At 37.6% G+C, this 14,206-nt stretch overlaps 1 protein-coding gene across 2 annotated transcripts; it reads right to left on the bottom strand.

Moving 5' to 3' along the window:
* Positions 1-3,347: 3,347 nt before the first annotated feature.
* Positions 3,348-13,212, bottom strand: LOC100982879 (olfactory receptor 6Y1). Of its 2 annotated transcripts, none has more exons than XM_057300837.2 (2): positions 13,073-13,212; positions 3,348-8,331 (listed from the first exon to the last, which is right to left on the bottom strand). In XM_057300837.2, the coding sequence occupies exon 2, from the start codon at positions 6,901-6,903 to the stop codon at positions 5,926-5,928; it is 978 nt and encodes a 325-aa protein (XP_057156820.1). In that variant the 5' UTR covers positions 6,904-8,331; positions 13,073-13,212; the 3' UTR covers positions 3,348-5,925. The 2 variants fall into 2 exon arrangements, with proteins under 2 accessions (XP_057156820.1, XP_057156821.1); XM_057300838.2 differs by having other exon boundaries at positions 3,348-6,909.
* Positions 13,213-14,206: the final 994 nt, after the last annotated feature.

Here is a 14,206-nt window from a genome sequence, read left to right as displayed (position 1 = left end):
ATAGATGTTTTATTGTGTATACCTTGAATTTCTTTGTCATTTCTTTTACTATATATATTTTTAGTTATACACAGTGTTTGACCTGGGGATTGCAATTAGTTTCTTAATTCACAACAATCTGTTTCAGATTGATATCAATTTAATTTCAATTGTATTCAAAGTATTTGCTTCTATATATCTCTCTTTCCTCCTCTTTGCTATATATTATTATTATCATATCGGTTATGTCTTTATTTATGATAAGCCCATCAACACAGGCTCTTGAAATTTTGATTATTATGCCTCTAGATATAGATTTCTTTAAGTTTATACTATGTAAAGTTTGTTGAGCTTCTTGCATATACTTGGGTATACAGATTTGTGCTTTTATCAAATCTGGAAAGCTTTTGCTTATTTATCCAGGTATTCATTCTTCCTCTTTATCTCTCTCATCTCCTTCTAGAACGTCATTATGTATATATTGGTCTGCTTGATGGTGTCCCATGGGTCTCTAGGTGTATTAGTAGTCTGTTCTTGCTCTGCTATAAAGAAATACCGGGGTAATTTATTTTAAAAAATGTTTAATTGGTTCGTGGTTCTGCAGGCTGTACGAGGTTTCTGCTCAGCTTCTGGGGAGGCCTCAGGAAACTTTCAGTCATGGCAGAAGGCAAAGAGGAAGCAGACAAGCCTTACATGTCCAGAGCCAGAGAAAATGAGATCAAAGTAGGAGGTGCCACACACTTTTAAATAACCAGATCTCATAAGAACTCTATCAAGAGAACAGCACTAGGGGGATGGTGCTAGACTATTAGAAACCATCCCCATGATCCAATCACCTCCCACTAGGCTCCACTTCCAACATTACAATTCAACATGAGATTTGGGCAGGGACACAGATCCAATTCATATATCACTGGGGTTCTGTTCATTTTTCTTCATTCTTTTTTTCTCTTTTTCCCAGACTAGACAATTTCAATTGTCCGCAAGTTTGCAGATTTTTTTTTTGCCATTTCAAATTTAATGTTGAGACTCCAGTAAAATTTTTATTTCAGTTATTGGATTTTAAATCAGGAATTTCTATTTGGTTCTTTTTTACAATTTTTCTCTATTGATATTTTCTTTTTTTAAAAAAATTATAATTATATATATATATATATATATATTTTTTTTAGACAGAGTCTCAATCTGTCGCCCAGGCTGGAATGCAGTGGCGTGACCTCAGCTCACTGCAAACTTCATCTCCCGAGCTCAAGTGGTTCTTCTGCCTCAGCCTCCCAAGCAGCTGGGATTACAGACATGCGCCACCACACCCAGCTAATTTTTGTATCTTTAGTAGCGATGGGGTTTCACTGTGTTGGCCAGACTGATCTCAAACTCCTGACCTCAAGTGATCCACCTGCCTCGGCCTCCCAAAGTGTTGGGATTTCAGGCGTGAACCACCATGCCCAGCCTCTCTATTGACATTTTCTACATGGTGAGACATTGTTCTTATGTTTTCCTTAGTTCTTTAGAAATAATATGTCTAATTCTTTAAACTATTTGCAATAGCTCATTTAAAAGATTTATCTAGTAACATTCATGTTTGGATTTCCTAAGGGACAGTTTCTACTTACTTCTTTATCGTTCTGTGTGCAGGCCATAATTTCTAGTTTATTTGCATTTTAAAAAGTTGATTTTGACAATTTTTGCCAGTGTTATTGCTTCTTATATGAAAGAATGAATTTTCAGAGGTTCTTAATCCATCATTCTATTTTTAAAAATATTTTATTTTAAGTTCTGGGATACATGTGCAGGATGTGCAGGTTTGTTGCATAAATGTGTGCCTGGTGGTTCACTGCACCTATCAACTCATCACCTAGGTATTAAGCCCAGTATGTATTAGCTATTTTTCCTAATGCTTTCCCTCACCCAGTCTCCACCCTCCACCGCCAGGCCCCAGTGTGTGTTGCCATATCTGGGAGGAGGGGCCTCTACACATCCCCATTCTCTTTTTCTTCTCTTTGGGAACCGACAAGTCACAAGAGGCTAAAACATTAGGGGAGAACTGAAGGTGTCTGACTATGCCAGTTCATTGGGTACAGAGAAGTCTGTCTAATTGGAGGGTTTAGTATTCCTCCAACTTAGCCATAAACACTAATAAAGATAGTTTTTTTTTGTTTTTTTTTTTGTGACAGGGTTTCACTCTGTCACCCAGGCTAGAGTGCAGTGGTGAGATCACAACTCACTGCACCCCTACCATCCTGGCTCAAGCGATTCTCCCACCTCAGCCCCACTACCCTGGCTCAAGCAATTCTCCCACCTCTGCTTCCCAGGTAGCTGGGACCACAGGCGTACACCACCACACCCACCTAATTTTATAATTATTGTAGAGATAAGGTCTTGCTACTTTGCCCAGGCTGAACTCAAATTCCTAGGCTCAAGGGATCCTCCTCCTTTGGCCTCCCAAAGTGCTGGGATCACAGGCATGAGCCACAAAGTCTGTCCAAAGATGAGATTTTGATTTTCATTCTGTTGTCTGATTTGTTTTACTTCTCAAGTGGCTTAAGAACATGGTCAGGCATAAGAGTAGTGATATATGGCTTCATAAAACCCCCAACATAGTATCAGTTACAATCAGGTACTACAGATTACTGAATTTTTATAATTAATGTAATTTAAATGAAGGAAATGTATTCAAGAAAAACAAAAACAAGAGGACATGTTTTCTTTTCCCTCATTGGTTAATATTTTTGGTGAATGGTAATTATAGAGTTAATACATGTTCATTATAGAACTTTTATAAAATACAGGTAATTATAAAGTAAGCCATAACTCTGGAGAAAATAATTTGAAAGTATCACTTAAAATCTCTCTAGAATTTTTTTACATACACACATACACACTTATCTTTCTATCATTAATTATATCTTTATTAATATAGTTGTTCATAATATCAAACTATGCTACAATTTTATATTCTACCTTTTAATTTAATATTATAATTATTTTGTACCATTGTTTTCTTTCAAAATATGACTTGCAATATCTGTATAGTATTCCCTTTCATAGGTAAACCATACTTTACTTAAATATTCCAGTTATTTGGAAAATGTACATGCTTTTAAAATTAAATATGCTTAATTGAATATGTGTGTGCATATAGCTTCATAAATTATAACCCTAATACAGACTCCTATATTTGAAATTATAGAGACAAGGGAACTATTTCTAAATTGACTTCCAGAGTTTGAAATAACTTATATAACCACAGGCAGTATTATACAATTTCTTATGTCACTTATGTGATGGGTAATATCTCACATAAATAACCAATTAAAATTTTGGGGTATCTAATCTTGTCTAAATTTTAATTTTTTAATTTAATTTTTATTTTAAGTTCAGGGGTACATGTGTAGGTTTATTATATAGGTAATCTTGTATTATGGGGGTTTGTTGTACAGATTATTTTGTCACCCAGGTATCAAGCCTATTACCCATTGGTTATTTCTCCTGATCCTCTACCTCCTCCCACCCTGCACCCTCTAATGGGCCCCTACTGTGTTCCCTACTGTGTGTCCAAGAGTTCTCATCATTTAGCTCCTACTTACAAGTGAGGATATGTGGTATTTGGTTTTCTGTTCTTGCATTAGTTTGCTAAAGGTGATGGCCTCCAGTCCCATCCATGTTCCCGGAAAGGACATGATCTAATTTTTTTGTGTGTGGATGCATAGTATTTCATGGCATATATGTAGCACATTTTCTTTATCCAGTCTATTATTGATGGGCATTGTGGTTGGTTCCATGTCTTCGCTATTGTAAATAGTGCTGCAATAAACATACATGTGCATGTGTCTTTATAGTAGAATGATTTATATTCCTTTAGGTATATACCCAGTAATGGGATTGCTGGGTCAAACAGTATTTCTGTTTTTAGGTCTTTGAGGAATTGTTACACTGTCTTTTACATAGATTGAACTAATATACACTCCCACCAACATTGAATAAGTGTTCCTTTTTCTCCACAACCTCACCAGCGTCTGTTATTTTTTTACATTTTAGTAATAGCCATTCGGAGTGTTGTTAGATGGTAACAAAATGAGACGTTACTTCACACCAGTTAGAATGGCTATTATTATGGACACAGGAAGGGGAACATCACACTCTGGGGACTGTTGTGGGGTGGGGGGAGGGGGGAGGGATTGCATTAGGAGATATACCTAATGCTAAATGACGAGTTAATGGGTGCAGCACACCAACATGGCACATGTATACATATGTAACAAACCTGCACGTTGTGCACATGTACCCTAAAACTTAAAGTGTAATAATAATAAAATAAAATAAAATAAAACCACTCATTGTGGTTTTGATTTTCATTTCTCTAATGATCAGTGAGCCTTTTTTTCATATGATTGTTGGCTGCATGTATGTTTTCTTTTGAAAAGTGTCTGTTCACATCCTTTGCCCACTTTTAAATGGAGTTGTTTGTTTTCATCTTGTAAATATGTTTAAGTTCCTTATAGATGCTGAATATTAGACCTTTGTCAGTTGTATGGTTTGCCAAAAATGTTTTCATTCTGTAGGTTGTTTGTTCACACTGTTGATAATTTCTTTTGCTGTGCAGAAGCTTGTTAGTTTAATTACATCCCATTTGTCAATTTTTGTGTTTTAATATCTTTCTGAAAATTACTGAGGTTTATTGGCTCCAGTATTAGTTTCCTAGGGCTGCCATTACAAAGTACCAAATACTGTCTCAGTATTTTTGATGTTAGGAATCACAAATAAAGTACTTGGGAGGGCCATACTTTCTCTCTCTCTTTCAGCTCTAGGGTAACATCCTTCCTTGCTGCTTCTAGCTTCTGGTGTTTGCCAGCAATACTTCTTCCTTAGCTTATAGATGCATTACTGCAGAAACATGGTTGCTCTCTGCCCTGTGTGTGTGCACATTGTCTTTCCTCTGTGTGTGTCTGTGTCCAAATTTTTCCTTTTTATAATGACACCAGTCATATTGTCTTAGGGCCCACCCTGGCAGTCAAATTTTAGCTCGATTACCACTATAAAAACCCTACTTTCAAATATGGTCACATTCTGAGAGACTGGGGTTAGGACAACATACTTTTTTGGAGGGAGGGAGGAGTGGGACATAACTTTGCCCATAACAACTACCTACTTTTAAAATTATGTTTATATACTTAACTTGTTTTTCCATTGAGAGTTTAATTTTTATAAGTTTATTTTAAAGTGTTTTTTAATATTTAAGGTTGGTATATGTTATTATAACATTAATAATAAAAATTAGTAATAGTTTTCACTTTGTTATTTGGTATAAATTTAATCTTTTGTTTTTAAACGCCTTAACAAATTAGTCATTTCTGTTATTTGGAGGGAAGTGGATGGGGACTCCCTATGTTGACCAGGCTGGGCCCAAGTTTCTGGACTCAGGGGATCCTCCTGCCTCAGTCTCTTGAGTAGCTGGGATTACAGGTATGTGCCACTGTGCCTAACAGGCATTAATTTATGTTGAACTTTTTCTTTTACTTCTACAATATAGAGTGTTTAAAAACCCTTTTCTAACCACCTGAGAGATGAACGATGGTTTTATTCTTTATATTTAATTGTTTGTCCTGTATGACATTTATTTTGATAAGTTGTGTGGAAAAAGTATTCATCTTCCTCCTTTCCTCCCTCCTACCACCCACTCTCTCTGTCTCTCTCTCTTTCTTCCTGATTTCAAATAGCTTTTCTAACATTCTAAAACTTGTCTCTCAGCCTGATACCAGAGGTTACTTAATGAGAACATGTTTCTCCAGTCATGATTGTGTATACACACACACACACATGCACACACACACAGAGGAGAGCAGTGTTACAGTACTGGAGATTGGGGGATAACCAAAGACAAGACTGAGGGGGAAAGTGTGTAGTGATCATCTCTCAGTTCAAGCCTGAAAGGAATCTATACATTTTTTAACTACTGAAAGCCCCATTTCCCTGGGGCCCACTTCCTCTGCAATGTGTGGTCTTTCTGAGGGCTGCCTTTACTTCATGGTTCCTCAGACAGTAAATGATGGGGTTGAGGAGTGGAACAATGACAGTGTAGAGAACAGATACCACTTTGTTGGAATTGTAGGCATACATGAGTTTGGGACGGGCATAGGTGAAAAGTGTCGTGGAATAGAAGAGAATTACGACGGTCAGGTGGGAGGCACAGGTGGAGAATGCCTTTTGGCGGCCCTGAGCAGAAGGGATCCTGAGGATGGTGGCAAGGATAGCAGCGTAGGATGCCACCACAACACAAAGAGGAATAGCAATGACCATGAGGGCCAAGAAGAAGTCCACCAGCTCAGCCTGTGAGGCATCCTCACAGGAGACGTTAAGGAGTGGAGAGATATCACAAAAGTAGTGATTGATCTGAGGCGTGCCACAGTAGTGAAGTTGCGCTATAAAAACCATCTTAATCATGGCAGTCATGAGTCCACAGAACCAGCATCCTCCACCCAGTGTGCCACAGAGCTGGTTGGTCATGATGACTGGGTAGCGTAGTGGATTACAAATGGCCACAAAGCGGTCAAAGGCCATGATAGCAAGAAGGATGTACTCAGTGCAAACAAAGGTCACAAAAAAGTAAAGTTGAGTCATGCAGCCATTGAAGGAAATACTCTTGTCATGACTGAGGAAGTCAACAAGCATCTTGGGGCTGATGACTGTGACATACCACATCTCCAGGAAGGAGAGGTGGCTCAAGAAGAAGTACATGGGCTTATGCAGCTGCCCATCACTGTGGATAGCTAAGATGATAAGAAGATTCTCCAGCAGTGTCAGCAGATAGATTGCCAGGAAAATGGAGAAAAAGAGAAGCTGGAAGGCTGGTCGTGTTGGAAACCCCAGAAGAATGAAATGTGTTGTCACTGTACGATTATCTACTTCCAGAATTATGGTGGTCATGACTGGCTGTGGGCACAGACAAAGTCAGTTCCTTCCATGACACAAGCACTAGTCTATGGTTATTTGTATTGTTAGAGCCACCACCAGCAAATTTATCACAATAGGAGGTTTCCACTTTTTTATCTTACTGCCTCTTGAATTATGAAGAGAACCAAAGCTTTTGAGAAAAGATGGAATTTAGGGAGCTTATATTTTAACTTGTTTTCAGATTTTCTCAAGAGCAGTAACTTGTCCAAGGTCATATAAAATAGAGTTTATAACTTTCTAAATCCCAGTTCTGTGCTTTACCAATATATCACTTTTGGGCACATAAATGGTCTCCAGACCACCCTTTCACTACAGGCAAAACATCCCCATCTGCTGAATATGGAGAAGAGAAAGAAGGCCCAACTACCCATTCTCTAGGGGCAATTTGTGTGACTCTGGAGTTGTTGCATGACCCCACTTATCTGTAAAATGGAGAGAACTTTCTTGCTTGTGTCTAACAATGTGCTTAAGCTTGAATGAAGCAATAGTTGAGCATACCCACAGGATTAACAGCAAAATCAGGTTTGATGCAATTATTCACCAGCTTTTCAGAGAACAAAATTGAATGGATAACACGAAGGGTAATAGTTTCTTCAGTACAATCCATTGTATAAAATGCTTGCTTAGGAGTTTGAAAAAAGTGCATCCAAATCCAACTTTTGTCTTTGTATAGCTAAGTGAGAATACCACATAATCTTTTAGAATATTAGTTACCTTATTTCTAAAATGGGGATAATACAATGGGGTTCACATTTTGTGAACATCAAATGGGATTTAGAGTTTAAATTCAGTTCCTATGATATTTGCTGTTGCCTTTCCAGGCTACTTTACTTACCCCACATACACAGCTCCTCCTCCTTTTAAAACAACACACACTCAACCCCACACAAAGCTTCCCCCACCCCAACTTCAACCCCTGCTGAAAACAGCAAAAAACTGGTGCAAACAGCAGCCATTGTTAATGAAAAAAGGGAGAGGGCTGTGGGACTTTTCCAAGGGTAATAAATTTAAAAACCGTAATCTGTTGGGAGTAATAACAGAGAAAACAAGCAAGAATTCTATTAGTGACTCTTTTGCATTTCTGTTCATTAATTTAGCAAAATGTGTGACCTCTTTTTGTGTTAGGCTGATAATCATTCCCAAACCTATTGATACTAAACACCTTCCCATTTCAAGTCTTGCTCTGTGTCCTATTGCTTCAATTCTCTTTTCTGCTCTTCTCCAGAGCCACAGTCACTCTTGATCCCCATTTCTCAACAGCTCTATTTTATGGCATAAATATGTAGGACAAGTAGGGGAGGGTTTTTTTTTTCTAAGGAATGATCATGAGGTTGCAGAGCCAGAAAACTACTGCCCATACTATCCATTTCCTCTTCCCACTTAGATTTCAGCTTTAGATTCCTGAAAGAAAGGCAGAATAGAAACGCAAGATTATTCCTTCTGAGAGAGGGAAATGGACACAGATAACCCAGAAAAGGCAAAGAATATATAATAGTGTAAATGCAAATAATTTTCTTTTCTGTTGGAATACAGTTCCTGAGAAACACATGCACAAACACAAACACAAACACACACACAATCAACACAAAACTTGTCCTTGCTCACTGCAGCTTGGTTTTCACTAGGCAGTGTGAGAGTGGGACTTACAAGCAAGGCAAGGTTTATGAATCCTCCTTATCTTTTTCTTCATCCTGATTTAAAAAAAATCTTTGAGTCCAAAAATTCAAACCAACTTAAAATCTATTTGTGAAGAGTGTATGCCAGTCTCCATCTTGCTCTCTCTTACTACATCACCACCATTTTCAATGAATTGATGAAATGAACATGTTTCTAGCTATTGAGGGTAGTATTACTGTTTGGGAGGCACTTTCTTGGTCCATAGTAATAGGATACCAGTCTCCAGAGCCATGTCCTTGGGCTTAATCTTTGCGTCTATTTTTAAAAAAATATTCTGGAAAACTACAGGCAAGACATTTTACCCTAATGTCCTCTTTTCTTGGAATCACCCACAGTGTCCTGTAGAAGATGCCTAGCCTAAAAAGCATAGTTAGAATAATTCTACTAAATAATGTAACATATTCTCCATTCCTTTGCAATAGATATTGTCATTCTTGGGTAGCTGCTTCAGACATGAAGCTGGAAATAAAAACATCTAATTTAATTTTAAGAATAAGTAAATAAAGTGGGGGATATTTTCACAGAACTATGCATTCATTCATTCTTCTTCTAATTCCAGCAGAGTCCAGATGAAGCTCCACAAAGTAAAAATACAAGGAAATAAAAAGGAAAGGAAGTATACAGTATATATAAAGAACATCTTATTAAGCAGCTTTATCATTTGAGCATGGAATTTAGCTTTGAGGTCCCTAGCAGTCAAGCAGAAGAGGAAAACAATTCAAAGCACAATATGCTGACATTCAAGTTTCAAAATTATTCACACATATGTATGTATAGAATTATATTTTGATAAGTGTGAAAGTTAATGTATAAAGAGGTAGAGTGCCTTATCAAAAGGCACATGCATTGTAGATATAGTAAGGGGTCTAGATTCCTAATTTCTAGGGCTAGATTGTCTGAGTCACATCCTAGTGCCTTCTCAGACTGTTTACACAGTCCATTGGGCAGGCTTGTGAGGAAGAGAGCAAGGCTCACATAGTTAACAGCCTTCCTTCCAGTGGAAGTTTTATAGCAACTGGATTCTGAGGAGGCTATGCTGAATATATGGAACCATCTTTACTGCCAGATGATGACTCACATTTGTGTATGTGAAAGCACATTCACATCATTCTATCTGATGTTCGCCATCATGGAGTTAGCACAAATGTCACAGTGCTGACTTGACCCAAAGATATTAAATGTCTAGCTGAATGGTACACAGCTAAATTGCTTAATGGCAGAATTGAAATTAAACAGCAAATTTATTTTTTATAATCCACTGATTTTTGTGTATGAGTATGTAGAGGATGATCTATGAATTGGGTGAGACTTTTTTTTTCTTCTGAGAATTAAATTGTACCTTTAAAAATAGTTTTAATGGCACTTTATGCAAGGAATGAAAATTTAAGGAGAATCAAAGGGCCAGGCTGAGAGCCAAGAGTCAGTTGAAGGTTCTGGTACTCTGAATCTCAATATATTACCTAGCAGCAGGTTAAACCATCTCACTTTTTCTTGTAGCCAACTCTCAGTCACACATTGTGGACTTGTCTCATGACATAATAGCATTTTAAAATCAGCGGTATTTTAATTCAAACTTCTTTTTTTTCCTCAGATAAGGAAATCCCAGAGTGATTTAAGTGATTTTCTCTAAGTTTAAACAACTATATAGTGGCAGAGTAGCAATTTATTAATGATTACATTTTAGTCCCTGTCAAGCTTTAATTCCCAATTGTCTTATACAATTCATTCAATTTAATTCCTTCTGTGGCTCGCTGTTATCTTACACACTTCATTCAAATTATTTACTTATCTGACCCAATTCTCAAGAAGGACAAATCATCTCAAGTTTTAGCCTGATTTAAATAGAATCATAAAAGTTAGTGCGAGTCTTACAACTATGATTTTCTCAAAAAATATATATATTTTAGCTTTCACAATTGCTTGTCCATTGTAGTGATTACACACACACACACACACACACACAAACACACATTGCTAAGCAAGTAGAATGAGATCCTTCAGCTCTAGAAATACAGGATTGTAGGACTGCAAAGAACCTGAGAGGTAATATGATTTAACTCCCTATCACATTTTGTGAATCACCAATGTATAGACACAAGTATTCACCCAGACTTTGCCTGATTTTTTCCAGGAATGGAAATCCAGTATCTATAAAACTAGCCATACTTTAAATAAGAGAAACTTTTGATTTGGGAGATGGAACACTTTCTCTTCTGAAACCCAATGCACTCACATTCAGGGGTCCTGGTTCTGTTTCTGAAAGTAAGTCTCGTCACGTTCTCAAAGGATAGACTTCACTGTTTGAAAATAGCTGTAAGGTCCATTAAACCTCCAATTGTCCCCCTCATCACCCCCATTACCCCTGTCCCATAATGTCTTTCTTTTTTAGATTAAGCCACTCAATTTACATATATGTAGGTATGGATATATATATATATATATATATATATATATATATATATATATATATAGCCAGTTTATCGGTTCCCTAAAGTTTGTGATCATCCTCTTTGGATGATTGCAGCTTAACTGGGACATTTAATGGGGACAAATATCATCAGGCTATGGAAAATACAATTGGTATTTAAGGCTTAGTTTCACTCTGGAATCAGAGGAAAAGAATATCTTCTTTTTCCCCTTGAGCCTTCCACCAGAGAGGACCAAGAGGCTCTCTTTCTGATTTCCCAGGGAGGGTGGATATGACCTTTCCCACAGCTAGTGGGCAATGAGCCCAGGATAATAATGGGTCTAGGAAATGACCTACTCTGTTGTTTGTGGGAAAATGAGGTATAGGGAAGAAAATGTATATGGTCAAATTGCTCCTGGTAATGGAGGCATTTTAAAAATTGCCATACAAGCTCTGTGGGGATTGGTTTGGCCAAACTGAGGGTCTCAGAAGTCTTCAAAAATGGAAGATAGGTAGTGAAAGAAGTAACAAAGCAATCACTTGTGCTCAATCTAGTCTTCTACTAATTCCTGCAGGGAGGTGAGAAAAAAAAGTGTAGGTTAGCCAGAGATGGACATTGAGGGTCTTCGACCCTCAATAGGCATTTTCTAAAGGGTAGGAACACATTCTTACTCCTTCAAATCAGTTTTAAAGGGATACAATTCTAATCCAGCTCCTTGTTCCTAGGCCCTTTCAGGAATGAATATGCTTCAGGGTGATATGGGTAACAGCTCCTAGGTTTGTGGTAGGACAGAATGCCTTGCTGCTATGTAGTAAGCCCCTCTGCACCTCTCCGTTTCTACTGTGAGTTGGCTTTGAAGACTTTAGCGAAAAAATATCTATTTCATATCCCTGATCCTCTATACTTTATAACTTTCCAAAACCATGACTTGTATTTTGAAATAATTTAATTTCCAACTAGGTCCTTTGGGAAAAGTGGCTTAATTTCTATGGGTCTCATTTGGGTATGATTAATCTTTGCAGTTTATTTCAGGATTTCAAGTTGAAAATAAATGTGGTCACATAATGTGATGCATTTTTTTTCTCTATGTGAATTTTTCTTGCTCTATGGCACTATCACTAGAAGTGAAATTCTAGTGTTCTATAGCACTGTAGGATGACTGTAGTTAACAATAATATGATACATAGTTTCAAATAGCTAGATATTTGAAGGAGGATACTGAATGTTCCCAACACTAAGCAATTGTCAGTGTTTGAGATGATGAATATGCTAATTACTCTGATCTGATCATGGTTCATTATATGGATCAAAACATCACTATATACCCCACAAATATGTACAATTATATATATATATATTAAAAATAAAAGAAAACATGTAGCAGGAATAAGATTATAAGCCATCCGATCCTCCAGACATCATTTTGTTTGTCAGTCCCTGCTCTTATTTAACATAAAACACACATGCTTACTCACATACCTATGTTCTACCCACCACTTCTTGCATACATGTATTCATTCATCTACAGTGGTCCATTCATTTCATCCTCTACTCCATTTTCTCTTTTTTTGTCCCTTATGTCAGAGTAGATTTGGAATCTGTGCTTTGAAAGGCAGAGTTGGGCAGATGCATTAATTTGAGGCATCTTCAGAACAGACCTTGGCGAAATTTTCATACTCAGGCTTATTTCACCTAGAGTAAGTTATCACAGTAGAGTCTTAAAATGACATGAGAATCCATATTACACTACATTTCTGAATCCTTAACATATTTCATATGGCTAGACATACATAGATGCTGAAAAAAATCTTTGTTGAACTGGAACTAATCTATATATATACTAAATTCCTCTCCATCTATAACTTGTATCACTACCCATTATAGGCTTAAAGATGACAAACTATCTTTAAAAATCAATAAAATAAAATTTTGGATGAATCAGTAATTTACATACAATTTATCTTCAATTATTCCCTACTTTCCTTCATCAAAATAAATAATTAAAAGATGGCTAAATTCCCCTTTGGAAATATCTGAGAGTCTTTTCTTCAACTCACCATTTTCTCAGGAATATAACCCTTTTCCCACCTAGCTTTATCAAAGATGGCCAGCTTGCACTGAGAAAAGAGAAGAAATCATGTAGACCAAGAGAAGAACAATGTACATAAGCCTAGAGAGTTTCTGGGCAAGTCTGGTTCTGTCTCTGCTTGAAGAAGGCACAGAATGGAGCTATTTGTGCTTCTGCCTGCTTTCAAGCTACTGGAGGAGACAAACCAACTCCCTTCTATTCACAAGGGACCTCCCAAGAGGCACAGCCTTCAGGAACATATTTGGCCTTTCCAGGGCTCAAGGGGATCCTGGGAGGATATTAAGGAAGAGCTAGCAAGCTAAGTGGAGTCTACAGGCACAAAAGAGACCTTAGACTGGCTGGAAGTACACTGCCTGTCCTCCCCAACGAGACTTGGGAAGAGGAAGGTGGCGAGGGGAAATGTGTGTGCATGTGTGTGTGTCCTCTTTCTGAGGAACAATCTCACAAATAATAAGGTCTTCCAGAAAAAGACAGTGCTATAACCCAAGTAATTCAGAAAATAAAAATGATAAGTACGCTTCCTTATTTGGGAACCCAAGTGTATGAGCACATGCACATTTGCAAACTCCAAACACACTCAGATATTGTGCTTATAAGTATACACAAAAGTAACTGTAATGCATCAGTAACTCAGTAGATGTGAATGATGAATACACTGCATTCAGATGATATCTGTATTTTTTTTAAAAAGTAGAATATGCTATGTATTTACTCTTTTTTTTTTTTTTTTTTTTGAGACAGTATCTCGCTCTGTCACCCAGGCTAGAGTGCAGTGGCGCGATCTTGGCTCACTGCAAGCTCTGTCTCCCGGGTTCATGCCAGTCTCCTGCCTCAGCCTCCCGAGTAGCTGGGACTACAGGCAGCCGCCACCATGCCTGGTTAACTTTTTTTGTATTTTTAGTAGAGACAGGGTTTCACTGTGTTAGCCAGGAGGGTCTCGATCTCTTGACCTTGTGATCCACCCACCTCGGCCTCCCAAAGTGCTAGGATTACAGGTGCGAGCCACCGCGCCCGGCCTGTATTTAATCTTATTATCTACAACTAGTACACATTCAGAAGCATACAGATACTCAGAGAACGTAAATGACAATAAGATTATATG

This window comes from Pan paniscus, chromosome 1, assembly GCF_029289425.2.
Source record: "Pan paniscus chromosome 1, NHGRI_mPanPan1-v2.0_pri, whole genome shotgun sequence".
Classification (NCBI taxonomy): domain Eukaryota; kingdom Metazoa; phylum Chordata; class Mammalia; order Primates; family Hominidae; genus Pan; species Pan paniscus.
The sequence above is the reverse complement of the archived record's forward strand: the minus strand, read 5'-3'. Positions and strand labels throughout refer to the sequence as shown.